At 51.5% G+C, this 27,226-nt stretch overlaps 1 protein-coding gene across 1 annotated transcript; it reads left to right on the forward strand.

The window, feature by feature from the left end:
* Positions 1-13,175: 13,175 nt before the first annotated feature.
* Efnb1 (ephrin B1) lies at positions 13,176-26,098 on the forward strand. The gene is made up of 5 exons (XM_005340159.5): positions 13,176-14,097; positions 22,594-22,871; positions 23,643-23,735; positions 23,915-24,040; positions 24,261-26,098. The coding sequence occupies exons 1-5, from the start codon at positions 13,970-13,972 to the stop codon at positions 24,671-24,673; spliced, it is 1,038 nt and encodes a 345-aa protein (XP_005340216.1). The 5' UTR covers positions 13,176-13,969; the 3' UTR covers positions 24,674-26,098.
* Positions 26,099-27,226: the final 1,128 nt, after the last annotated feature.

A 27,226-nucleotide genomic window follows, 5' to 3' on the forward strand; every position in this document is an offset into this window, starting at 1 on the left:
TTTAGTTGTAGATGGACACAATATCTTTGTTTTATTTATTTATTTTTATGTGGTACTGAAGATCAAACCCAGTACCTCACACTCTACCACTGAGCTATAACCCCAGCTCAACAAGGGATGGATTTTTGATGGTTAATTTTTCATGTCAATTTGACTGGGCCATGAGGTGTTCCAATGTTTGGTTGAACATTATTCTGGTTACTTCTGTGAGGTTGCTTTTGAATGAGATTAACATTCAAATATACAGATTGAATAAAGCAGATTGTCCCTCCTAATGTGGACAGGATTTATCAAGTCGGTTCAAGGCCTGAAGAAAACAAAACAAAATGATAAAAGCTTATGCTTCCTGAGTAACACAGAATTCTCCTGCAGGGTGGCCTTCAAATTGGAACATTGGCCCTTTCTAGTTCTATAGCTGCCAGCTGGCTTTAGGACTCAATATAGGAGATAGGCTTTGCAGATTTTATTTTCTGTAAACACATGAGGTGACTTTTTAAATCATCTATCTATCTACTCCATCTCCTGTTGTTTCTCTGGAGAATGCTGACTTATACATGGAACTACTTCCTAATTCATTCTATGAAGTATTACCTGATTCCAAAATCAAACATCTAAATGTCAAAATTTACTATAAAAATACAGTATTCAAGAAGTATCATCGGGCATGATAGAGCATGCTTGTAATCCCAGTGGCCCAGGAGGCTAAGGCAGGAGGATTGTAAGTTCAAAGCCAGCCTCAGCAAATTAGCAAGGCCCTAAGCAACTTAAAAGAAAAAAAAAGGAAAAACATAAAAAGGACTGGGGATGTAGCTCAGTGTTTAAGGGCCCCTGGATTCACTCCCTGGTACACCCCCCCCCCAAAAAAAGTGGACCAAATACCTAAATGTAAGAACTAATATTATAAAACACGTAGAAAAAATCATGGGGGTAAATCCACATGACCTCAAATTTGGTAATGGATTTATACAAATTACACCAAAACACAAGAAGCAAAAGAGAAAATAAGTAAATTAAGTTTCAGGAAAAAAAATCTTCTGTACTTTAAAGCACATTATTAAGAAAGTGAAAAGATAGCTGGGCTCAGTGACACATGCTATAATCCTAGTGATTCAGGAGGCTGAATCAGGAGGATCACAAGTTTGAGGACAGTCTCAGCAATTTAAAGAGAACTTGTCTCAAGAAAAAAAAAGTTCAATCCCCAGTACAATAAACAAACAAAGAAAAAAATGGAGGGGGAGAAAATCTGCAGAATGAGAGAAAATATTTGCAAATCATATGTCTTACAAGAGACTTATATCCATAATATTCATAATACTTACAGCTCAACAAGAAAAATTAACTCAATTTAAATCTAGATAAAATACCTGAATAGACATTTCTCTAAGGTAGATTTATAAATGATCCATAAGCATGTAAAAATACTCTCAACATCTTTAACAATCAGGGAAGGCAAATTAAAACCATAATGAGAAACCAGTTCACACCCACTACAATAACTATAATCATAAAAACAGAAAATAATAAGTGTTTGGGAGAATGTGGAGATATTAGAACCCTCATACATTGCTGGTGGGAATATAAAATAATACAGCTGCTTTGTAAAATAGTCTGTAGTTCTTCCAAAAGTTAAACATAGAATTACCATATGACTCAGCAATCCCACTTCTAGGTAGGTAACCAAGTGAAATGTAAACATATAAGTCCAAACAAAAAAATTGTACATGAATGCTCATAGCAGCATTATTCATAATAGCCCCAAAGTGGAAATAATCCAAATACCCATTAAAAGAGATGCATACATAAAATTATGAAGCTGGAAAGTCACCGGACTGAAAAAGAATCACTGTATAAGGCTTTTTAGATGTTTGGCACATGCATTAATAATTGTGTGCAAAATGAAAATTGAAGTGACCCTCAACACAACGAACAAAATCTCAATTATACAAGAAAAAGTGCATGAAGTTAGGTGGTATCGCCATATAGCAAAACAGTATGTAACCTGTGATACATGCTGCAAAACCTGGGGAACCCCCAAAATAAATACTATGCAGAAGGATCAGGAGAATGAAGGGAATAGGGAAGGGATGTAGAAAGGGAAAGGTAAGTGCTGGGCCCTAAATTAGAGCCAATTATATTCTATGCCTTTATAATTATGTCAAAATGAACCCTAATGTTATGTATAACTAAAAAGAACCAAAGATTTTTTTAAAAGAAAAAAATACTACGTGAAAGAAGCTATTCACAAAAGACAATGTAGTATATGATTCCATTTATGTGAAATGTCAGAATAGGCAAATCCACTGAGAAAGGGTAGACTAGTGGTCTCCAGGGACTGCGGAGAGGAAGTAATGAGAATGGTGGCAATTGTTAATGGATATGGATTTGTCGGGGTGCTGGTGAAATGTTCTGAAATTAGATAATGATGATATTTGTATAACTATACAAATGTACTAAAACCTGCTGATCTCTATACTTCAAAGGGCTATATTTTATGGTATATCTTATATCTCAATAAAGTTTTTGTAAAACAAGGAATAATTTGAAATATGGTAACAGAATAAAAATAATTTTGGCTCCAAACCCCAGGAGTTCTGATAAAAATGAGCATTCTTAATATATGAATTAAATTGTTTCTATATATAATATAAATAACTATATTACTTATAATAATGTAAGAAAAATATGTAATGTATATTATTAGAAAAAAACATGGGCAAATTCCCATGACCTCAGATTTGGCAATGGATTTGCACACATGACTCCAGAGCACAAGAAACAAAAGAGAAAATAGGTAAACTGGGTTTCATGAAAATTTAAATTTTCTGTGCTTTAAAGCATAGAATAATAATCATATATTATTCTTACATAATATAATATATGTTATTCTTACAGATTAATAAGAAAAAAACACAAAGGCAAAGAAAACAAATATGCAAAGCAGAGATGAGATGCAAATAGGAAATAAATATTTGAAGAGGTCAAAAAGACAGCTAAGCCGGGTGTGTTGGTGCACCCCTGAAAATCCTAGCAACTTGGGAGGCTGAGGCAGGAGGATCACAAGTTCAAAACCAGCCTCAGCAACTTAGTGAGGCCCTAAGCAACTCAGTGAGACCCTGTCTCTAAATAAATTTTTAAAGAACTTAAAAAGAGCTGGGGATGTGGCTCCGTGGTTAAGCATCTCTGGGTTCAATTCATAGTATGGGGGCAAAAAGACAGCTAATAAAGGCACTTACTGTATAAATGCCCAACATAACTCATTTAACCTTCACAAGGACCCTATGAAACAAGCCCCCAGCTCCTCATAGTGAACACCACAACCTACTCAGGCCCCGGTGACAGCCCTGCCTTATCCATGGTCTCCACTCACCTGTGTGGGCTAGGATGTGCCCCCACAATGCCCATTTGTGACCTCACTGAATCCAGTGGCCTGACTTCATCCAGGGGGGTTGTTGGAGGTGTCAGGAGAGCATACTGGCCATCCAGCTTTTAGGCCAGGCTGCTGGAGACATTCTTTCCAGAAATGCAGATTTTGCTGTGTGCTAGGAGGCAGTGAGTGAGTTGTCAATCTATTTTTTTTTTGGGGGGGGGTACCAGGGATTGAACTCAGCGGCACTCGATCAGTGAGCCACATCCCCAGCCTTATTTTGTGTTTTATTTAGAGTCAGGGTCTCACTGAGTTGCTTAGTGCCTCACCATTGCTGAGGCTGACTTTGAACTTGACATCCTCCTGCTTCAGCCTCCCGAGTTGCTGGGACTACAGTGGCCACCATGCCCAGCAATTTATCTTCTTTGATGAGCTCCAGGAGATACTCTGGGTAACTGTACATGCACAGCCAGCAGCCTTAGCAATCAGCCAGGCTGGGAGGGGAGTTGTCAGTGGCTGAGTGGAACTTAAGTTGCCTGGCAAGGGCATTTCTGCTCCCTGGGGGAAGACCTCTACACACCTGCCCAGCAGTGGGCCCTGGGAAGCTCTGTTGGTAGGGTCAGCCAGGATTCCCTCTAGGAAGCACTTCTGTCCTACACCCAGGAATAATGGGAGATCCCAGCCACTGAGTACTGGGCCTCAATGCCTCAGGCTCTGGTAATTCCAGCCTGGTTGTTTTTAAAAGCAGGTGTTACCAATCATCTACTTTGGCCATAAAAACCCCTTAATAAACTGCCCATGGAAAGTCCAACGTGAAACCTACTAGCTTCACTCCTAGCAGGATATACCTGGGAGACTGAATAGGCTGCCTGCTCTCTGGGTTTGCCATCTCTGAGGCAGAGCCTTGTTGGAAGCCCAGTGGGAGGGACAGGAAGAGAATGGGGTTCCATCACCTCAGATCCTCCCAGTGGGCTCTCTTCCTCTCTAGCATGAACGGACACTGTTCACACCAATGACTAAGAGTAAGACTCAGGTTGGTGGCTCCTCTACTTGAAGGTACTTCCTGACTTGGAACTGGTGTCTAACTGGCCAGGACATGGAATGAAGGGAAGTCACTCAGGCATCTCTTTTGTCTTAAAGTCTCAGATTCCAGAATGTGCCAGGCTCCCAGGAGAGGCCCAGCAGTATTGTGAACTGAGCTGACTCTTATTGATTCCTGGGAGAGACTGGGAGGAATCTGGTGGAATCTCCCTCTTTGGCCCTGGATTCTTGACCTTTTCAGGTGTTCATTGACTTTAGGCATCTTCTACTTGACCATGGCCTCCTTATGTGAGAGGATTTAGGAGACTGCCTATCTGAGCTGGACAATCTGTCCTTCTGCTAATTGATCAAACTTACCCTGGGTTGAGGAGAGGGGAGAAAGAGGCATTGTAGGGCTAGCTCCTCCATGATATGTGGAATATACAACAGGTCTTCTCTGTGGCCCACATCACACCATGTGATCAGGAACTGAGTCACAGTCATCCGTGTCCCTTTCAGGAATAAAGGCAGTGTCTGGCACATGAGAAATGAAGATGCCTGTGACTTGGAGCCAGAAACACCTGCATCAAACCTCTGAGTCTGCATGTTTTATTAGCTAGGAGATTTTATTTGACATCTAAGAGCACCAGTTTCCTTGTGTTAGGATGGCCTTAGGCCTGAGCCTAAGCAACTACATTAAAAAAAAAAAATTAAAACACCTGCAGTTTCACTAGGCACATCCACAGTGCCCTCCAGTATGGCCTCAAACAAGTTACCTCCCCTCACCCTGATAAAGAGAGTGAAGCCCCTGGCAGGCTGTCCTCGCCTGATAAGAGGGAAAGGCAAGAAGATCATGGTGGAGACCACCAGACCAGATGTTTCTGACCCCAGGGTAAATGATGTCACTGAGAGATCCAGTGGTAGCTGATAAGGATTGAAAGGGGGGTCAAAAGCCCCCAAATGTTGTATAAATAATAGAGATTCAGGGATTCAGCCAACTGAAACAAAGATGCACTGGAGCTGGAGAGCCTAATAAGGACCTAGACTGAGGTCCCATCACTTGTCATCATTTTCCTGATCCTCTGCATAATCCTCACTGCTCTCAAACTCTACCCCCTCATCTGGACCCTGGCGAGAGCCACAACTTCTCCCTATGACCCCCTCCTCAACCAGTCGTCTGAGGAGAAGCCTGTCTTGGTTCTGGACCTGATCACAGTGGTCTGAGTGAGTGTGTATCTGCTGGACATAAAGCCTAAGGCTTGAGACTTTTGAACTTAGCAAGCAGAGGGAATGTCTGTCATTAGCCTGTCATGATAAAGTGTGTTTGCAGTGCTTAGAATTAATCTAGAATTGTCTGTTGTGAATTAATTAATCTAGAGTTGTTTGCTGTGAATTGATTATGTCTATTGCAGTGCCTAGCATTCAGGATTGTTATTTTCTTGATTAGGAACCTATAGAGTGGAACTGTATGGAGTAATTTGAGTGAATAAAGCATTGAAAGGGGCAATGCTTTATTTCTCCCATTGACTGCATACATTGCAATTTTGTCTCCTCCCAACACCTTGTCTGTATATAAAATGGATTTTGTATGAAAAAAAATTAATACAAAATACCTGGAATGTAGTAGATTCTCAATAAATGGTTAGGTACTACCATCCCCATCCCCATTAGCATGCATTCGGGGTTCCCTGTATGTCCATACCTATACTTAGCCTTAATGTAGAAGATAAAGGGTCAGTAGTTTCTGCCTCAGGTTAGTATATAGAGGGAGATCTAAGATGGACACAAATAATGAAAATCTGAGTAGCCATTTCAGGCAGTAATCTCAGGATATGAAGCTTGAAAGAGGGAACAGGCTTTATGACCTTCAAGGAAGACCACCCAGAAATAGATTCTGTAAAAACTAAAATTTGACTTTGGGGATGGAGGAGGAGAAGAAAGGAGGGCATTCCTGGCTTCCTTCTGCCCAAACCAGAACCAGAACTTGATAGCTGTCTTGTCTGTTGGCTCCCTGGGGGTCAGGCTCAGTGCTGGGTCAGCTTAGGGGCCGTAAGTACTAATTTGGCCACTAGAGGGAGACAGAGCTTGGGGAATAGGGAGGTGACTAGGGCGGGAACCCATTTCCTTAGGGACTCCACCTCTTCCATTGAATAACCAGCTTAAAGCCTCCCTTTCCCCACTTCAGAACGCCAACCTTCCCCTCCCTGATCTTGGGACCTTTAATCCCCTCAGTCACTCTTCATTCAGAAACTCCCAAACTTTCTGCTTGCTGTATCTCTGCCCAGGTCACCAAACCTAGAAAGAAAATTTGCTCTCTTTCTCCATGCCCCCCCACCCCCTCCTGCAAGGCCGAGCCATCCTAAGCTCTGCTTTTTGTCCTGGAGAGGGGTTGTGAAAGACAAACAAGCCAAGCCAAGAAGATTTATGTGCCTCTGAACAGCTGGCTTCCTGGTCAGGAAGACGCTGGGTGGTTTGTCAGGCCCTTATCCTCACCCCAAGACTTCCTTGGGCAAACCTGAGGAGGTGGAGCTCTGGGGGCAGGTGGGAAAGGGTTGGTGGGCAGGCTAAAGGCGTAGAAAGAAACTGGGCTCTCAAGGGACGGTACCTTGAACCTGGACACTGGGACTTTCCTGGACTAAATGGTGATGCAGAGCGGGGGTTTCAATGGCAGTGATTCCAGCTGAGTGGGCTCAAGGGTAGCTGGAGGGCTGTGGGCCTAGGTGTTATTTATCTGCCAGTAGTTATCCGACCTGTTGAGTCCAGTCCCTTATCTGTCCTTGGGATGTCCCCAGGGGCCCATGGCCTGTTTCTCAGTAGGCCTGAGGTTATCAGTGGAGAAAATGCAGAACCTGATCCTTTAGCCTTTGTGGCAGGGGGAAACTAGGAAGCCAGATTATAGGCTTGTGAGGGCTCAGAGCTAGTAGGGCTGGAGAGAGGAGGATGCAGCTTCTCCTTCCCTCTGTTCCAGTTGATCCAATGCTTTGCTCCATCTGGGTTTATGGGGTCTAGCATGCCCAGGGTGCTCCCAAAGAAGCCACGAGTAGCATTGGGCAAAGATGCCTCCTGGCCCTCTGAGAAGTAGACCTAGGCTGAGGTCAGTGACAGGTGGAGACAGCTGCTGCTCCCCTCCCCCAAATTCCTGAACTCCTGACAGAGATGAATGACCTGGCCCCTCCTTACACATTCTCCAGGTAACCAGAGCGAGGGAACGACAGGTGGCCTGGCCCAGCCTACAGCAGACGACCTCCTGCTGGGCCACAGAGAAGACCGGAAGGGGGAAACTTCCAGGGGAAGCTGAGCCTGGATCAGTGAGAAAGGGTGTCAGGGGTGTCCAGAGAGGAAAAAGAGCACAGCATCTGGCTACAGTTCCCAACCTCATTTACCCCATGTGCATGCTGAGCCACGCTCTGCTTCTCAGATGACCTGTCCCCTGGCTCCTTCCAGGAGCAGGAAGAAATTATTTGCATGTATGGGGCCTGAGGGATTGGGACAGATGTCTAGGATTCCAAGGTACGAATAAAAGGGTATGAGGAGGTGATAAAGAGAGACAGAGAGGGACCAGGCCCATCTCAGAGATCTGGGCTTCTCTCATTCCTGGTGTCAACCTGCAATCAGCCTGACACGGGGTCAAGCTGGCAACTGGGAGACTGTCGCCATATCAATACCTATAAAACAGGCATGTGGCTGAGGCAAAGAGGCAGAAGGGCGGGGGTAGAGAGAGGTTGAATTTTTGGCCTGTGGGACCAGCTTCTCCATCCCCAGCCACTGCAGTGAAAGAGCTGATCCACTTGGGACTAGATCTAATCTAGCCCCGGAGCCCAATACGGGCAGTAGCCGGGAGGAGGGAGAGAATCAGGACTCAGGCGCCACCCTGAGATAGCCCTGAGACTGACTTGGGGAAAAAACCGTGAGGTATTCTTGGAGGGAATGCAGCCCTGGGCTCAATATGGGGGCCAACGGGTCTCAACTAGAAGGCAAGTAGGGGCAGAGCAAAAGAGCAGAAGAGAAGCTGCTGGTGGGAATTAGCTGGCTAAGCAGTCATGGCCTTTGCAAACTGAGGTTGGTGAGGGCAGGGACACAGCCAGACTCAGCCTGGAACCTCGGTCTTCTCATCTCTAGAACAGGTCCATTAAAAATAACATTAGAGTGGGGAATGGTGGTCCAAGCCTGTAATCCCAGTGGCTCAGGAGGCTGAGGCAGGAGGATTGCAAGTTGAAGGCCAGCCTCAGCCCCAGCAATTTAGTGAAGCCCTAAGCAACTCAGCAAGACCCTGTCTCTAAATAAAATACAAAAAGGGCTGGGGATGGGGCTCAGTGGTTGACCACCCCTGGGTTCAATCCCCGGTAACAAACAAACAAACAACAAAACCCCTTAGAGATATTGTGAGGATTAAGCAAAGATGAAAGCACTCAGCCCGAATGCCCAACTTCCATGTTCAAGAAGAAATGGTAGCTCTTGGCATGGCTCAGTGGCACACACCTGTAATCCTAGCGAATCAAGAAGCTGATGCAGATGGATAGCAAGTTTGAAGCCAGCCTGTGCAACATAACAAGACCCTTTCTTAAAATTAATAGGGCTGGGGACATAGCTTAGTGGTAGAGCACCCCTGGCTTCAATCCCCAATACTGTTTAAAAAAATTTCACTTCCACTCCCTGGAGGGAATGGAGGCTTGTATCTGTGAGGAGGATGCAGGCAGAGGGAGGAGGTCTTCTAGGGGACAGAAAAGAGGCACAGGGCAGTGAGGGATGACAATAGAAAGGAGACACAGTTGCTAGCCTCACTGGGTTGAGTTGTCCTGGCTGGCACTGGCCCTCGGGTTAGGATTGTTGCTCTGTGGCCCTTCATTCAGTCTGCTTTTCCCAGTGTTGGCTCTGACGGTGCCTGGTAGCTCACCATGACTTCTTTCTAAATCCCAGGGATATCATTGTAGGATCACGATTAGAAGTTCAAGTTGTTTAGCCAGGTGACCTAGGTTTGAATTCTGACTTTTTGGCTTTCTGGCTGTGTGTCCTTGGGTGAGTTACTTCACCACTCTGTTTCTCAGCATATAAGGCAGGCAGGGAGAGGTGAAAGACAAGGGCCACAAAAAGAGAAAGGAGGTGTGTGACTGACATGAATAAAGAGGGGGGGTTAAATTCTAAGTTCCATGAGGGCAGAACCCAGTTTTGTCATCTAGTGCTGCATGATTGGGAGAGGTAAAAACGAATGAGAGCTCATGCATGAATCTGTACATACGTGTGAAAATAGGAGAGGAGCTGAAAACCTCATGTGTGGCACACAAAGCATGTGTGAACAGGTGCAAACGTGTGTAACTGGGAATGAGAGCGTACCTGTGGGAGGCTTTGTGGAAGAATAAGAGTTTCCATTTAGTAAGCAGCATGGTGGGCCAAGGCACGACGCTAAGCCCTTGTATGTGCATTATCTCATGCTGCTCTGTGAAGGAAGGATGGTCTCCAGGTAACGGAAGAGTACCGGAGGCACACCAGGATGAAGTGACTCGCCTGGGAACACACGACTGATAAGCAGTGAAATCCCTGGCTCTCAAGTGTAGCCCTCCCTACCTCCCATGGGTGTGGGCAGCTGAGCTCATGAGGCACTCCTCTGTAGTTTTCTGGGGGTGGGGGGCATACAACACCTGAGACTTCCTGCGGCTGCTGGATATTCTTTTGTATCCCTGGGCTCCACAAACTGATTTTGGAGCTGGGTGCTTCTTAGGTCAAAGCTTTCAGGGGCTTCTCTTTGGGAAATGATCACTGCTCCAGTTCAGAGTCCAGGACAGAGGAACCATCCATGGACTTGGATTCTGAGGGATCGGGTGGGGGTGGCATGGTGACACAGTGACTTGGCAGTCTCCGGTGGGGGATAACATGCTTGGATAAGAGAGTCCCCGCCATCCCTCATAGATTCTGACCGTCTCCCAGACTCCCCTGGTGAATAATTTTTCCCTACCTCAGGGGACTGAATCACTCTATCTGAGGCCTGACAAGGTGGAACAGGAGGTGGGAACTTGGAGTCACTGATCCTGCCTGTGGCAGGGAGTAGGTCTAAGCCCTGCTCCTGAGGCCCCTGTGGGCAGGTTGAGGCAGAAATGATGTGCCATGATCAGGGGTGACCAGCATGTGGAGCAGGCCTGGATATAAAGAGACCTCTCCTCACTTCCTCTTCTGCCCTCCCCACCCAGGATTACCTGTTGGCTCAGGAATTACTTCTGTCTTTCCTCCATTTTCCAAGTCTGGCAGCATAGCTTCATCTCCCCCAGCCCCTACCAGGTTTGGGGCCAACCTTTAGAGGGGCACCATGTTGGCTGTGGAGAGAAACAATCTGAGGCCAGTTCTGGGATTGGCGGTAGTGGTCTTAGCTGAGAATACCATTGGGCTGTGGCTAGGAACATAGACGGCCTTTCCCAAGCCTAGGAACATCTTGGAGGACTATGAGTGAAGAGTAGAGTCCCATCCTTTCTGAAAACTGTCGTTTTCCTTACATGATCCAGCCTTGAACTAGGAATGAACCCCAAAAGCAATTAAGCAGGAAGGGGCTAGAAATGTGGCAAATCAGAAAGGTGTAGGGGAATGGGATAGGCTTTGGGGACACATACACCAGGAGTCAAATCCTGCTTCCCTTAGTGACCAGTTCTGTGACCTTCAGTGAGTTACTTCTTCCCCTTGGGCATTCTCTCTTAAATAAAATGGAGACAGTGGAACTCATTTCAAAGATTGTGTTAGAAACATGTCTAACATGGCTCTTGACACATAGTAGGCATTTAGTACATGGCAGATTGCTTGCTCTTCCCTATCTAACTAGAGACATCTCACCATCAGGGCCTTGTCCCTGAAGGTGGAATGAGCTCAGCTTCTTCCTTTTTATTTTCCCCAAAATAGAGACCCACTCTACAGCCCCAGAGATCATTAGAGGATGCAGTAGCAACTCAGCAGCTCAGTGTCCCATTAAGTGAGATAATGGACATGAAACTGCATATAAATGATAGAGCATTTAGGGAATGTTGCTCACCTAATTATCCCCAAAAAGAAACAGCAGGGAGGGCTGAGGTTGTGGCTCAGCGGTAAAGTGCTTGCCTGGCTGTGCTGCGGCCCTGGGTTCAATCCTCAGCACCATATATAAATCAATAAAATAAAGGTATTGTGTCCAACTACAACTAAAAAGTAAATATTTTTAAAAAGAAGCAACAGGGAGACTATCTATCCTCGGAATTCCCAAGGCCAACTCCGAACCCAGATCTTTCTCACTCTCTTCACACCTGGCGTCAGTTCTTGCCAATGCCACGCCTGTCCACGACAGTCCTGGGTCTAGTATTCAAATGTGCCCCGTTTGTCCCAGGCGCCGGCAGTGCTGTGGAAGACCAGCAGGGGGAGACATTAGCACGTGAGTACCTCTCCTGGGGTCCCACGGAGGAGACTGGGTCGGACCAGGAGGGTCTGAGCTATGGGAATGAGCCAAGTTATAAGCAAAGAGGCAAGGAGGGGCGGCGAGAATGGGCTAGGGCTTAGAGACAAAGACCCAGATGGTGTGGTGAGGCCGGGAGAGGCTGGACTCCGGCATCTCAGGGCCAGCATGCCTGCTTTTGCTTTTTTCAAAAGGACCCTGCCCTGCGCCTTTGCCTCTCGAGCTGTCGTTTTCTAGTCTTGTCTTTCTGGGGGGGGGGGATCGAACCCAGGACTTTTATGCGTGCTAGGGAAGCGCTCTGCCACCGAACTATAATCCCCAGTCCCTGTGAGGTCTTTATTGAGGTGCCTTCTTATCCCCGCTTGCTTATTCTGGGGCCTCCCCGGCGCCTTCAGACAGAGCAGGATACTAATTCTGTGTCCAGGGACTCCACAAGGCTCCCCCTCAAAGCTAATGTTCTGAAGGCCTGGTATCCCGGTGCAAAAAACTCCCTTGCCCCTACGGACCTGGTACATTTCCTGAATCTTCACCACCCACTACGACCGCAAGCCGAGGGTGCATTTCCAGGGTGGAAGGAGGAAAGCTCACCAGAGCCCCACGTGAGACCTGTTGGAGGAGCAGACAGGCTGTCCTTGCTCACCCAGTACTTTTGTCCCACCACCCACTGTTATCGCTTTTGTTATGTTCAGAGCAGGCTCAAGGCGCACTTCTAGGACAGAAGGAAAGCCCACCCCAGCACAGAGCCCTTCGTGAGACTGGACAGGGAGCAAACAATCCTTGCCCACCCAGTACTTGAGCCTCCACCACCCACTGCTACCACTTTTGTTATGTTCAGTGCAGACACAGTGCATTTCAAGAGCAGAAGGAGGAAGGCCCACCAGAGCCCCTATGTGAGATGGGATGAGGAGCAAATAGGCAGTCCTTGCCATGGTGGTGGGCCCAGAGTAAGACTTCAGGACGTGTGTGTGTGTGTGTGTGTGTGTGTGTGTGTGTGTGCGCGCGCGCGCGCGCACGCGCGCGCGAATGTGTGTGTAAAGAAAATGATGGAAGTACTGTAGTTTCCTGGGGTACTTGGGATAGGGCTTGTCTGGCCTAGGTCAGTGGGTCAGGGTTTTGACTGGATGTGCAAGGAGGAGAACAGGCCGGCAGCTCTCGAGAAGCGCCAACTTCCCACGGGCAGAGCGCTCTGGGAACTGGGAACCGAGCTAAGCAGAACCCAACCCTAACCGCATGAGCCGCACATTCAGATTGGTGCCATCGGCAGCGCGGCGTCCTTAAGAGCTCCCTGAAACCCCGCCCCCTTCCTGCTAAGAGGGCGTGGCATAGGGCAAGGACCCCGCCACGGAGCTTGCTATTGGCTAGAAAGAGCAGGGTTGGCCTTGCGTTCGCCTGAGCAGGGGAGTAGACAGCTCAGCGGCAGCGGAGGGAGTCTATGCGCGCTGGACAGCAGTGGGAGGTGTGTGAGGCTCGCTCCGGCCGCAGACCCTAGGGCTTAATTGCCGGGGAGCAAGGACTCGGCGACCGGGCTGCCGGGCTACCCGGCTGAGGCTTCAAAGGCGCAAACTGATGGGACTGGCTCGCTCGGCAGCGTCTCCCCGCTCTTTTAAGTACACTGAGCGGGGCCCGCGCTGAAGTCGAAGCTGTCGGGGGGCGCGCAGCCCGGAGTCCCAGTGTGGCCCGGAGGAACGGAGCCCGTGTCAGGGCGACCCATTCGGGAGCCTGGGGACCGAGCTCATTTTGTGGGGATACCCCCACTTCTTCCCAGGGCCGCCAATCCCAGGACGGTCGAGGCGTCGGGGCAGGCTCCGGATCCTCCGCGGGGAGACCCCGTCGGGGAGAGGGCGCACAGTCCCAAACTCTCTCGGGGAGCCGAGCAGAACAAGGCGGAATCACCCGGGGGCGCAGAGCCCCCGTCACGCCTCGTGCGGCAGAGAGGCCAGGGGAGCTAGTCCTCGGAGGCCGCAGCCCATGCTCGGGTTGGGGGCGCCTTCCCAGTGAGTCCTCCTGGCCGGCCGGGCGGAGAAGAGCTACACCGAAGCCGGCGGGAGGGGAGCACTTCAAGGCCGGCGGCTGCGGAGGATGGGCGCCTGAGTGGCTCAAAGCACAGCGCAGCACGGGAAAGCGAGGCGAGCTTTGCTGAGGAGACGCCAGGGGATTCCGAAGTGCAGCCTGCCCCCGGGAAGATGGCCCGGCCTGGGCAGCGTTGGCTCGGCAAGTGGCTTGTGGCGATGGTCGTGTTGGCGCTGTGCCGGCTCGCCACGCCGCTGGCCAAGAACCTGGAGCCCGTATCCTGGAGCTCCCTCAACCCCAAGTGAGTAACTTATCTGCTCTGATCCCTGGGGGTTGGAGGCACTCTAGGGTGAGGCCGCGCGCCCCCGAGTGCGTGTGAGGAGGTGTTCGGAGGAGGAGCGGCGCCCCATTTTGTCTCCTGCTTTTTCTAGTGTTTTCTTGCAGGCAGGCGGGGCAGGGTGCGGCGGGGTGCGGTGGGGTGGGGGTACTTGTGACCCCTCGGCTTCCCAGCCTTCGCCTCCGCACGTCCCGGATCAAGAGGAGATGATCGCACCAGGCAGAACTGGGGAGTCCGGGCGCTCAAGAGCGCACCCGATGCTGGGTGGGAGAGAGAACGCAGTCCCCTCCAGGGCCCCTGGGAACGTGGTGGTTTTCTCCGAGAGCCGCTCCGGAGGCAAGCTTGACCTGGGTGGGGGATGAGGCCAGAACACAGGTTCCTCATTTGTTTAGCTGTGGGGGTAACGCGGCGCGGGACCCGGCGCCTGGGGCGAGTGGCAGCGCCTGTATCCCCACTCCAGCTTCTCCCATTTTCATTTCTTTCTTCCCTGTTTGCCTCCCTGGCTTTTTGCTTTGCCGTCTCTTCTTGTACCCCCCCTCCCTGCCGGGGCGGTAGAAAGGCGGGCGCCGCTCCCAGGCTCACAAAGGCGGCGGGTGGAGAGGGGCGGAGTGGGAGAGGGGTTGTTTGTTGGGGGGGGGGGTCGATCCAGCGCCCGTCGGGGGTCCAATGGAGCCGGCAGCAGAGCTTCTTCGAGGGCCCGCCGGGGCGAAGAGTGGCGGCCGAGTGGGCGAGGGAGGTGGGTGGGGAACGAGCGATTCCTGCCCAGGCAGGTTCCTTTGGTCCCCTACTCTGTGTCCCCGAGATTGGGGAGCTGCATTTAGCTTTTTTTAAGGGATTGGGGGGGGGATATAAAGGAGATCCTTTCTTTTCTTTCTTCTGCTTCCCTCCACAACTCTCTCTCACCTCCAAACAACACACACACACACACACCTTTCAGGGCGGTGGCTCAGTGGTTTCTGCGCTGTTAGTGGGGAGTCGCTGGGGCTGTTGTGGTGACCTCTGGACCTTTTTCTCTTTTGGCTTGCAGGACTTTCGTTGGAACCCGGGGTCAAAATCGCCCTCCAGTTTTCTGGAGGTCCTGGCAGTGTGTGGACAACCCCACACAAGGGAAAACTGGGGGCTTTGACCTGCCCCATCCCTCCTCTCCAACCCCTGTATCTGGAATTTTCACTGTCCACTATTGCGGGCTCCCAGCTAACTTCCCAGGCCCCTGTCTGCCGTGGCCTCTTGGTTTCCAGGGGCCGAGCATTTCTCAACCCTGGAGTGGGAGAAAGTGGCTTCTTTAGTTCTTTTCTTGGGTTAAGATAGGCTTCTTACTACTGGTCGGTGGGATGGCTAAACTAGGGTCAGGGTGGACAATTCTGCTTTGGTACAAGGAAAGAGACTGGCAAGAATTTCTCCCTACCTAGAAACCAAATGGAGTGCTGTGCTCTTCTAACCGCAGAGGCTCAAAGTGGTCTGGGGACCCTGGATTGCAGAGCCCAGGGGAAAAGGTTGTGTGAAGTGCTCAGTTACCCCCTGTAAGGATGGAAGCTGGAAATGCTCTCTGGAGCCTGGAGAGTTGAAATCTGCCTGGGGTAGCCCATCCTAGGGGCTCATGGGAGTGACCTAATTGCTCTCTCGGGTCTCTAACCAGAGATAGCATGCAGCTCCACAGCTGGAAAGGAGTCCTCCTGCAGAGTTGGGGGTGCTGGAAGAAACAAGATCTCTCCTGGAGCTTCCCCATTTTTTTGTGTGTTCTGAGCCTTTAGTGCTCTGGACCGGTTCACAGGTTTGGGGTGGGGATGGGGGGTGGTAGTGGACTCAGTAGAACCTGCCCGAATTCCATCCTGTAATTGAGCAGATCCTGGGAATGGTCGGGGACTGATCCTAGTGCGCTCCCCCCCCCCAGAGTTCCATGTACGCTCAGGGGTCTGGAATGTAGCCGCCGTCTGCGTGTGTTGGCGCGGGGTGGGGGGGGGCAAGAGCACAGGAGGGAGGCACTGCCCTGGGCTCCACTCAAGCTCTGGGGGCTGCTTCTGCCACCGCGCCCAACCCGCAGGCTGCCACAGCCTTTCAAATAAACAGTCTCTCTCTGTCTCTCCCTCTGTACCTCCTGCCCGAGTTCTCCCTCCCTGGCCCATGTCGGTCGTCCTCTCACACCCTCCATGAGCAGCGCTCACCTCCCCTCTCCAGCTCGGCTCGCCTGCTCTCCCTCTTTCTCACACTCCTTCTCACTCTTAGTCACTCTCTGCCTCTTTTTCTCAAGTCCTTTTGTTTCTCGCACATGCCCGTGCTCTCCCTCGCAGGCTCATTTTCTCTCTTCCCTCCTCTCTTCCTCTCCTGGCTTTTGGTCTCTCTCCTAAGCCCTGTCAGGAGCTGGCACCCCCCACCCCTCAACAAAAAAATCTCCCAGTGCCTATAAACCCTGCTTAATTGCTTCCTCATTGGGAAAAAATCAAAATAAAGAAGTGATGGGGCTGGGGGTCTGCTTTCAGGTTCCAGGGCGCACACATCCCCAGCCTGAACTGAAAAGGGGAGCTGGATGGGCTGGCTCGAGACTCCCAGCTTCTGTCCCAAATTGGTGCTGGAGACTTGGGGCGGGGGGTGGCAGTCCCTGGGTGGCAAGAGCTGCTACCTCCTGGGCCCCTTCTGTCAGATTTGCCCCAAGAGTACTGAGTGGGGAGATGGGTTTGGTCCTTCTCGAGTTTGGTAGAAATCAGAGTGTGTGTCTACACGCCTGAGTCCGGGGCTGTGATCTAAATGGTCCCAGAGCGGCCCCCTCCCCCAGCCTCTTCCCCCCCCCCCAGACCTTGGGGCAGCCGGCAGGCCTCACACTTGAGTCCTCAGCCAAGTCCAGCTGCTGCAGTTCAGTCTCTCAGTTCTGTTCTGACCCCTTCCTGCCCCCCACTCAGGTTCCCCCACTTCCAGGGAGGGGGGAATGTGCCTGAGATCACATTACAAACCTTCCCTATGTGGGGGTGGGGGTTCAGCTTGACATGTGGGACCCTTGACTCCAGCATGGGTGGGGGCAGCTGCAGACCCCAATTCTTGCTTGCCTGCTACAAGCCAAAGTGTTGGTCCCAGCCCCCTCACAGCTGTTGTAGCTCACAGTCCTGGGGAGGCCAGCTCAAGGGGCCCCTTTCCGGGGTGGCTAGAGACCTGACCTCTTCTACTCTGGCTGATTGGCCACAGGTGGGGGCCTAAGAGTGATGGGAACCCAGCAGTTTATTAAAGTTGCCAGTTGCTCTGCCTCTCTATCCCTACCCAGGGCAGCCAGGCAAGGGCAAGAAGGGCCTGTGAGGTGTGGGTGAGGGCTGAATTGAGGGTTCCTTTTCTTCCTTTGAGCTCTCTGTCGCATCCCCAGCTCAGGTAAATAGGTACTCCTGGATACTACTGTGCATCGCTGTTTTCTGGGGTTAGGAGTGTGGGGAGAACAGGCTAGTCAGGAGGCTGCTGGTTGCCATGGGAACTCCAGGTTTGGGGGAGGGTCCACCCTGTGATTATTAGTGGAGCTGAGGTGGGGGATGCTCACCAGCCTATTCTGGAATCTTGGCCCTGTGAACCTTCGAAGCCCCTACTGGGTGCGTTATTTTTGTCTTCTGTATTGTAGTGGTTTTGCATCTGGGAGCTAGCAGCCAGGGGTGTGAGCATTTTCTACTCCAAAACGACACTGGTTGGCATGCTATCTAACAGGCAGGCAGCACCTTGCTCCTTACCACATAGTCTCCTCTCTGTAATCTCATCGGATGCTCCCCACAGCCCCGGGGAGTAGGTATTGGTCCCATTTTCCAAATAAGGGGGCATATGCCCAGCAAAGCGAAGTGACTTGTCTGAGATCAGTTGGTGACTTGTCTAAGGGGACAGAGCTGTGCTGTATGCTATTCTTTCCACATCATCCTGCTGCCCCGGAATCTAGGAAACACAAGAATTTGAGGTAGGGCTCCGACAGAGGTGCTGGCCCCCTGCTGCCCCTGGCTTCCACTCTCACCTCAAAGGTAGGCATGCATCTACCCTTGTGACTCAGGCCCTGTGTAACATAAGGAGTGCTCCAGCTTCCTCATTTAACTCCCTAGGCTACCTCCCAGGGCAGCCTGCTGGGGCCACCTGAATCCCAGGCAGCCAGCTAGCAGTGTGGCACTCCCCCATGAGCTCTGAGTAGCTCTGGGCCAGGAATCTGTCTTCCTCTCAGGGACACCATGGAGAGCAAACAACCTGGAGGTGGTGTTAAGCCTTCCCCAGTGGACACTAGTTTTGGCCAGCTGGGGCAGAGGGGTGGCCATAGTTCATGTAGGTGGTGAGGGTGGCTTCCTCTGGGACTCTCCTGGCTTCCCTGCCTCCGACAGAGCTGTGTATGTGCCAGGACCCAGCTGCTGTTCCTGCCCACCCACGCCTGGGCGGGCACTGCTGGGACATGCCAGGCCTGCTCCTGCTGCCTCGGGGGCTGGGTGGAGTTGGGGGAGTGAAAGAGGAGCCTTTAATTTGGGGGCTCCCCACCCTAGCTGAGATGAGAGCAGACTTGAGCTCTGGCTTGGGGTCCGTCTTCCAGTGGTCTTGCCACCCTAGGGGAACAGGCACAGTAGTGGTAGGTCACCAAATCAAGGCTGTATGTGGCTCAGATCTTCTTCTGAGCTTGCATTTGCATGGTCTTCCATCAGACTCCACCTTCGCCATTCTCTGATGACCCTGAGTCGCTGGAGCCTGAGGGAAGGGTGGGAGGCAAGGGAGTTTAGACCCAGTGGTATTCAGGCAGCTTTCTGTCCCTGCTGCAAGATCTCCCCCTATAGATCATCTGCAAAAGGGTGGAGAAGGCCTCTTACGGACAGAAGATACATGAGGGGAGGGCAGGGAGACATTGGTTTCTGACCAGTCCAGGGCCTTGAAGGTTGCTGTCCCCAGATCCTCTAGGCTTTTCATATACCAGGCTTCTTTTGAGCAATCATGATACTACCTGTAAGCTCAGTAGAATGGCTGAGGGAGGGATTTGGGCTACCCTAGATGGGAAGGGGCCAACCATAAGACAGGAGCCAGAATAGTCCTGGCTGCCTCCCCCAGTCCTTTTACACCCTGGGGTGGCTCCCTGGGGTCCTCAGGCTATCAGAGGCTAGGGAGCAAAGGCTTCAGGGGTTACCATGGCGACCTGCTTCAGGCTTCCTGCTGGGCCATGTCAATCCCCTTATTTTCCAGAAAAGGGCTTTGTCTGGGGGTGGCCCCAGGCAGGAAAGCTTGGCTCAATAATGGGGGGGGGCGTTAATAGTCCTTGAAAGGTGTGGAGGATAAAGAGTTTAACTTAGAGACATGTTTTCCTTCTCCTCTCCTACTCCTAACCTGGTAAGAAAAAGGAGAGACATAGAGGGTCTCCCTATAAAGTGTCATTAACATTGCTCCTGGCTTAGGACTTTACTCTCAATGTCCACTCTTGGTGCTCCCTCGCACTTTCTTGGGCTTCTCACAGGCCAAGATGAAGTTTGCCCAGTGCTGGGGCAGGGGGAGATGCTAAGCAGCTACCCATGGGGGCGATTAGGGTCTGGGACATCAGGTCTCATCAGACTCCCCTGCCTTTCCACAATTTAGGGGAAGGTGAGTTTCCCTCTGCCAGCTTCTATGCAAATAAACTAATGAATATTTATGAAGTTTGTTCACTGAGGTTGGCAAGACTGAGGGGTATTGGGAGCAATAGTGCCCCCCCCCACATCCCTACCTTGTAGACTTCTGTTTCCTCGATGTCCTTAGGTTCAAGGTAGAACACTGAGTAGAATTGTTCCATCTGGGGCTTCTGGAGCCTGGGTGGCAATGGCAGACTGCACCAGGACAAACAATTCTCCTAGGTGAGTAAGCCAGGGCCAAGTGGTTAGAAAGGCAAATTGGGGCCTGGGGATATAGTTCAGTTGGTAGGGCGCTTGCCTCACATGCCCAAAGCCCTGAGTTCAATTCCCAGCACCACAAAAAGAAAAAGAAAAAGAAGGAAAGAAAGAAAGAAGTAAAAAAGAAAGATTGGCCTGTTTCTCTTTCCAGTACCTGCTGTGACTTTTTGAGGTACAACCAATGTTTTAGGTTCTCTTAGACCTCTAGGGATTATCATCCTGGTTGGCTTCTGGCCCCTCTAGTTGACTTTGAACACCTCTCTCCTCAGTGGGAACATTCATCTGATCTCTGGAAGTCTCTAAAGTTTCTTTGGGCTCTAAGATGTTTAGAAATTGTCTGTTCCTGCCATCTGGATAGAACCAGTGTGGGCACTGGAAAGTGACAAATGCCTTGGGAACTATAAAAACTTCAGTGAAACTTGTGGGCTTTGCATGGTACATGGAGAGGGGCATTTCCTCTCAAATGTTCATTTGGGCCTCCGTCCCATGCCTACTTCCTTTCTGGCATTTACCCTCCTAAGCATCAAGATGGCAGCTCCCAGCTTGGTGGAGCATCATGTGGCAAGGAAGGAGGGCTGCTTTTCTTCATCTACTCCATCCACTTGATGAGTTCCCTCCTGTGGATGAGGACACAGGGTTTGGCAATGTGAAGGCATTTGCTCAGATCTCCCAGTAGTCCCTCATTGTTTGTTCCCACTGTGTGTCATGAGCCTTCAGAAAATGGAACCACTCTCTTCCCAGATGATCATAGGAGCACGTGAACTGGTGCCCTTGGCCAACACAGCTGGGCAACATGTCTGTCTCCTTCTCCTTTTTAAGCACTACCTTAAGCCCTCCACTACCCTGTTAGAGGGTTTTTATCACCAGGGGAATGAAACCCACCCTGCTTGTCCTGGCCCTTGAGGCCTTTCGGTCTGGCCCTAGCTGATCATTTCCACCTCTTTCATCTTTCCCCTGTCCCATCCACTGCTGTCCACTCTTGCTGCGTGTTGGATTCTTATTGTTCACACAGGATCCACCTTCATCCTGCCCTTTCTATGGAACCATCTCTGACCATCTCTGAGCCATCTCTTTTTTTCCCTCGACTGCCTCTATTTAGCCCTTGCTGCTTGAAACACCATCCTCACAAGTAACCTACAGCTAGCCTAGGGTTATCTTTCACTAGCTAGAGTGTGGGCCTTTTCTGGGCCAAACCAAACAATAAAGTCCTTGACAGTGGGGCTGTTTCTTCTCTTCCTATTTCCAGTCTAAGAAACAAGACTAGGCTCAGGGGTACTTAGTGTTAGTGCCTGATCTCTGCCTGTTGGCAGATTATTGCTAAGAAGGATTTGGAACTGCTGAGTGCCTACTATGTGCAGGGTGTTCTCCAGATGCTGCCTCTTCTCTCCACTACAACCCTGGGAGATAGGGGCTCCTACCACCCCCAGTTTACACGTGAGGAAACTGAAGCTCAGAGAGATCAGGCAGCTCATCCAAGGCCACGGTTCTAGTCAGGCCCTAGCATTGCCATATCATTCCCAAGTCTATTCTTTTTTTCTACATGCTACTGTTGCACTCTCAGCTCTCACCTGCCTAGGCTCAGAAATGGGGAGCTCTGCCTTCTTACTGTGCTTAGGCAAAGACAGAGTCGAACGCATAAGTGGCCGTTGACAGCCACCCTTCCCTGTTATACTCTGGTGCCTGGCCTCCTAGATTACAGCATGAACCCCGGCTCAAAAGGCATCTGTCTGTCTACTCTCAGGATGTGGAATGGGAGCAATGTGGAGGTGAGGGGTCAAAACACAGATGAATGGGGTTCCTGGGGCCCTGTCTTATGTGATTTGATGTCTCTGGGTCGGGCCCCTTCTCCCCCTCCCTCTGTTCTTCTTAGGAGTGAAACTGGCTATTTGTGGATTCAGGCTCTTTTATTATGGGAGTGGGGTGGGTCACCAGTAGGACATTCATGGAGTTGCACCTGGCCAGATACTGTGACTATCATCCGTTGGCTCAAGGCAATGCCTATTCCTATCTCCTCATCACACCCAAGATTAATAAAGATGGGGGAAAAGGCATGGGTCCCAGACAGGTTGAGCTCCCCCAGCTTTGAGCTGGGAGCTGCGGGGGTGGGAGTGAAGGCATGTGTGGGCTTGCTCTGTGTGTGTGTGTGTGTGTGTGTGTGTGTGTGTGTGTGTGTGTGTGTGTATGTGTATGTAGGAGACAGGAGAGAAGGTAGCAGTGACCATGAAGGAATGTGAATGTGTTAGGGAGGCGGGGGGGACAAGGTTGCCACCTCCAGACAGCCTGGGCCTGACACCTTGGTACTCAGCCCATTTGGCCACGTCAGCCCCCTGCGGAAATGCCACATTAGGACAAAGGGCTCCCCCAGCCAGGCAGTGCCCCACCCTGCCAAGCACTCAAAGACTGGCAGCCTTGCCCATGGGCCACCCCTTCCACACCCTGCTGGCAGTGTGGTTCTCTCTCCCCACCCCCAGCCTGAGGATGGGGGAAGGGCAGAAGGCCTACTCTCCATATCCCCACCCAGAAGGCCCAGCCGGGCCCTCATTGCCAGTTCCCTTCATTTTGGGCTGGTCTGGGCCCCTACAACCCTGAAGCTGACCACCTCCTCCTTTCTGGGCAGGTTCCTCAGTGGGAAAGGCTTGGTGATCTACCCGAAGATTGGAGATAAGCTGGACATCATCTGCCCCCGAGCAGAAGCAGGGCGGCCCTACGAGTACTACAAGCTGTACCTGGTGCGGCCAGAGCAGGCGGCTGCCTGCAGCACTGTGCTGGATCCCAATGTGCTGGTCACCTGCAACAGACCGGAACAGGAAATCCGCTTTACCATCAAGTTCCAGGAGTTCAGCCCAAACTACATGGGCCTGGAGTTCAAAAAGCACCATGATTACTACATTACCTGTGAGTCCTCCCACATTGTGTGGCTCTCTTCCCTCCTGCCCCAGTGGAAGCTTCTAAGTGGTGCAATGAAACCACACACAGTTCAGGTCCTACCCTTTGAAGACAGGCGTGCTCCCCTCCTAGCCTGGCCTTGGAATTCTGGCCCCAGCATTCCCTGTGTGGCCGGCCGCCAGCTTGCCTTGGCACCAAAGATTGGGTGGGAGAGGCCTCCAATTCCTGTTGCTTTCTCTCTCCTTTTCTTGTCCACCTAAGATCTAATCTTGGGAATGGCAGAGTTGGCAGAGCCCTTTGGGACCAAGCAACTTCTGCCTTTTTCTTATCAGGTAACTGAGGCCACCAAGGGACCTTCAGTCACATGGGGAGTTAGATATAGGTTTGGGACTCCAAACCTATATCTGGTTCTTCTGATCTTGAATTTCTTCCAGTCCACGTAGAAGCCTCTCTCGTGATGCCAGGTTTAATTGCTTTGCCTCTGAGCAATATCTCTTAGTGGGAAGGCATCTCTTAATGTTGTCCCTGAAAAAAGAGGGACCAAGGCCTGGGCATGGGAGAGGAGCACTGCCTCTTGGGGAAGGACTCATTCTTAGCCTGGCTGGGCTGGATTACAGTGTTCCTCGTGGGAGGGAGGGACGTAGAAAGGTTTACAAGCTGCTTGCCACTCCCTACTCCCAGTTCCATCTCTGTTGGCTGAGGCAGCTTTGAGGTTTCTGGGTAATGCAGGGAGACATTCCCTTCTTCCTGACTTCTCTGACTTCTCTGGCTTTCCCACAGCAACATCCAATGGGAGCTTGGAGGGACTAGAGAACCGTGAGGGGGGTGTATGCCGTACACGTACTATGAAGATTGTCATGAAGGTTGGGCAAGGTGAGTGGCCAGTGTGAGGGTCCAGTTAAGCGTTTGGAATGCATATTTCTGGCTGGCTGGGGTGTTGGGAGTGGGGGAGGAGGACCGGGTTAAAGTAGCTAAGGTCTCACATTTAGATAACCAAGGGCATCTATGCTGGCAGGACCCCTCCCTCTCATCTGTCCTATCCCTGCCCTCAGATCCCAATGCTGTGACACCTGAGCAGCTGACTACTAGCCGGCCCAGCAAGGAGGCAGACAACACTGTCAAGACAGCCACACAGGCCCCTGGTCGGGGCTCCCAGGGTGACTCTGATGGCAAGCACGGTAAGTGTATATGCTCCAGTGCCCTCTCAGGCCCCGTCTCAGAAGAAACCTAATCTGGGCCCACCCTGAAAACTGCCACATGTCTGTAGCAAATGTGGATGGCAGTGGGTGCCCTACGATGGCTTCTTCTGACTCCCAGGCAGCACTATTTACAGCCATCAGTGTCAATGGCACCATCTTCCCCTGACTAACCATTCCTCCCTCCCTTCCCCTTCCTCAGAGACTGTGAACCAGGAAGAGAAGAGTGGCCCAGGTGCAAGCGGGGGCAGCGGTGGGGACCCCGACAGCTTCTTCAATTCCAAGGTGGCACTGTTTGCAGCCGTGGGTGCTGGCTGCGTCATTTTCCTGCTCATCATCATCTTCCTGACGGTCCTACTATTAAAGCTACGCAAGCGGCACCGCAAACACACACAGCAGCGGGCGGCTGCCCTCTCGCTTAGTACCCTGGCCAGTCCTAAGGGGGGTAGTAGCACAGCGGGCACTGAGCCCAGCGACATCATCATCCCCTTACGGACTACAGAGAACAACTACTGCCCCCACTATGAGAAGGTGAGTGGGGACTATGGGCATCCGGTCTACATCGTCCAGGAGATGCCACCCCAGAGCCCAGCGAACATCTACTACAAGGTCTAAGTGCCCAGCGGGCCTCGGGCCCCCGAGGGACAGACGGCCTGGACCGGACCTCTCCTTTCTCCCCCATGCCCCTCCCCTTGCCAGCTGTGCCCACCTTTGTATTTAGTTTTGTAGTTTCTTGGCTTTTATAATCCCCCATTTTCCCTGCCCCCTGGGCTTCGGAGGGGGGTGTTTGTGCCCCCAACCCCCATGCTCTTGTGCCTTCCCCCTCTGGCCAGGCCTCTGGGCTCTGTGGGGGCGCCCTTTCTTGGAGGGCAGGGTTGGACGCTGATGGACAGCAAGCAGGGAGACGGCCCCCTGGCCCTGCCCCCTCCCTTGCCCCCTTTCCCCTTTCCTAGGACTGCTCGTCCACTATCATCACTGTTTATAATGCTTTTGTGTTCATTTTTTTAGCTGTCAACTCATTTTCATCTGTTTTTTTGAAGAAAAATGGAAAAATGTACAAGGCAGCCCCTCCCCAGGCTCTCTGAGCCTGGCCTGACCCAGTATAAGAGGGCCTGGGGCAGAACGTGGCCAGCCAGGAAGCACAGGACGGCATTTCTTTTATAGGCTCCTTGGTATTTCAGGGGGGGTGGGGGGAGGGCAGGCCAGGGCCGTTCCTGCCCATGAGGGAAGAGGAGAGTGCCATTGTGCAAGGTGTCCCGCCCTCCCCTCCTGACCCTCCTTCTACAAAGCTGATCCTGGCAATGGGGTAGTGGCTGCCACCCTTCCACCAAAAAAAAAAAAAAATCCCTTCCTTGTGGGATTCTTGGGCATCTCCTGCCTCCCTCACTCTCACGGTAATTAATGTCTTAATTGGCTGTTGCCTGGGGAACAGGAGAGCTGCTGCAGGCAGATGACCTCATGGGGGGTGGAGGGAGGTGAGGTGCCCAGGTGGCTATTTGCCCTGCAGAGCTGGGAGTTCCCCCAGCCCTGTTCTCTCCTCACCTTCAGCATCCCTCGGCCTGGTGGGGAAACAGAGGCCCAGGGTGGAGACCTAGGCGGGTATAAGGCTAGGTGGTCTGCTCCTTTTCTGGGCTCTAGCATAGTTGGGTGCCCCCCACCCAACCAGCTACCACTGTCCCTGCTCCCCAGACTTGGGCTGGAGCCTGGAAAGAGGAAGAGGCTGCCCCAGGCTGGGCCAGCCCGCCGTGCACTTTGACCCCTGCTCCTTGCCAGCACAGCCGCTAACAGACTGCCACTTGAGTGCGCCTTGCAGGCACTCCCAGAGCGGCCATGGAAGGAGCTGGCCTTACACCATCCACCTCCACACTGCCTCCTAGCCAGCTACCCACCCCAGTGCCAGGTGGGAGAGGGAGCAGAACAGCCAGCCCCTTCCAGGTGGCAGTTGGAAGGGTTTTTTGTTTTTTGTTTCTGTTGCCATTTGTGTAAATACTAGTCTTTTTGGAAAAAAATAATGTAAAGATGTTTTGTATAAACTCCGAATTATTTTCTTGTTGCTTTTTTCTTAGAAAAAAAATGAGAACTAAAAAAAAAAAAATTAACCACATGGAGAAATGGGTGTAAAATGGTGTCATGATGTTGGGGAGTGGAGCGTGAGAGTGTGCACATGTGCGTCGGTGTGCATTTGTGTGTATGCGTGCATATGTGAGATTCCGTGTGTCCCAAGTCACTGGCAATGTGAACAGAGTGGCCATCCTAGCCAAGCAAAATATTTCAAGTGCCCCATGATCCTGCTGCTCCCCTTTCCCTCAGGTTTCTGTGTCTCCTTGTTCTGCCATGGAGCATGAAACCATTTTCTCGTGTCCATCCTGTCACCTCTGTGGCACAGGCCATGGAAATCTGCCCAGTCTGACACCAGGCTCAGCTAGAAATGATTGGTGGGGGAAGTGTTCCCATGGGGACCTGGGTGTGTCTGCAAGTACTGCCACCACCTGGCTGGGGCTAGATCTGGGGCCTGCTAGCAGGCCCAGCCCTATTCCACCTCAGGACACCTGGAGGTTGATAGAAATAACTTCCCAAGAGCTGAGCTTTGGCCGCAGCCCACTGGGGTGGTTTCCGGCTGCCCAGTCCACCTCTCAGCCAGGATAATCTCCCTTTACCTGTCTTTAGAGCTCAGCCACACCAGAGCCCCCACCATGGCTTACGTGGGGCTTCTGGCTGGTAGTGGGAGCCCTCAAGCTAGGGCAGCCCTGTGCACCCAGCCTCCCTCCCACAAGCTGATGAGTAACTTGCTCGGGTCAGAGAGTATGGAGAAGGCCCCAAAGAGGGTTTGGCCTGGATCCCACAGCAAAGACACAGACTGGCAGGGCTTAGGGCCATCCTGCTCTAACCTGGAGGAGCCTGTGGGCCTTGTGGGGGGACTCCCTGTGGAGATGCTAAGACAGATGTCAGGGGAGGAGGACAAGTGAGATCCCAGCAGCTAAAAATGGGTAAGAAGGCAGTAGAGGAAAGGAGGAGGAGGAAGGAAGGGGAGGGTGAGTAAGGGATCCAGAGCAGGAAGCCCCAGCAAACCAGCCAAGGAGCAGGCAGGCCTCTGCGGGAAGTGGGGAGCAAGCGCATGGAGAAGGCAGGGGGAGGAGAGCCCTGGGACTTGCAGGCAGAGGGAAGGGA

This window comes from Ictidomys tridecemlineatus, chromosome X, assembly GCF_052094955.1.
Source record: "Ictidomys tridecemlineatus isolate mIctTri1 chromosome X, mIctTri1.hap1, whole genome shotgun sequence".
In the NCBI taxonomy this organism is placed as follows: Eukaryota; Metazoa; Chordata; class Mammalia; order Rodentia; family Sciuridae; genus Ictidomys; species Ictidomys tridecemlineatus.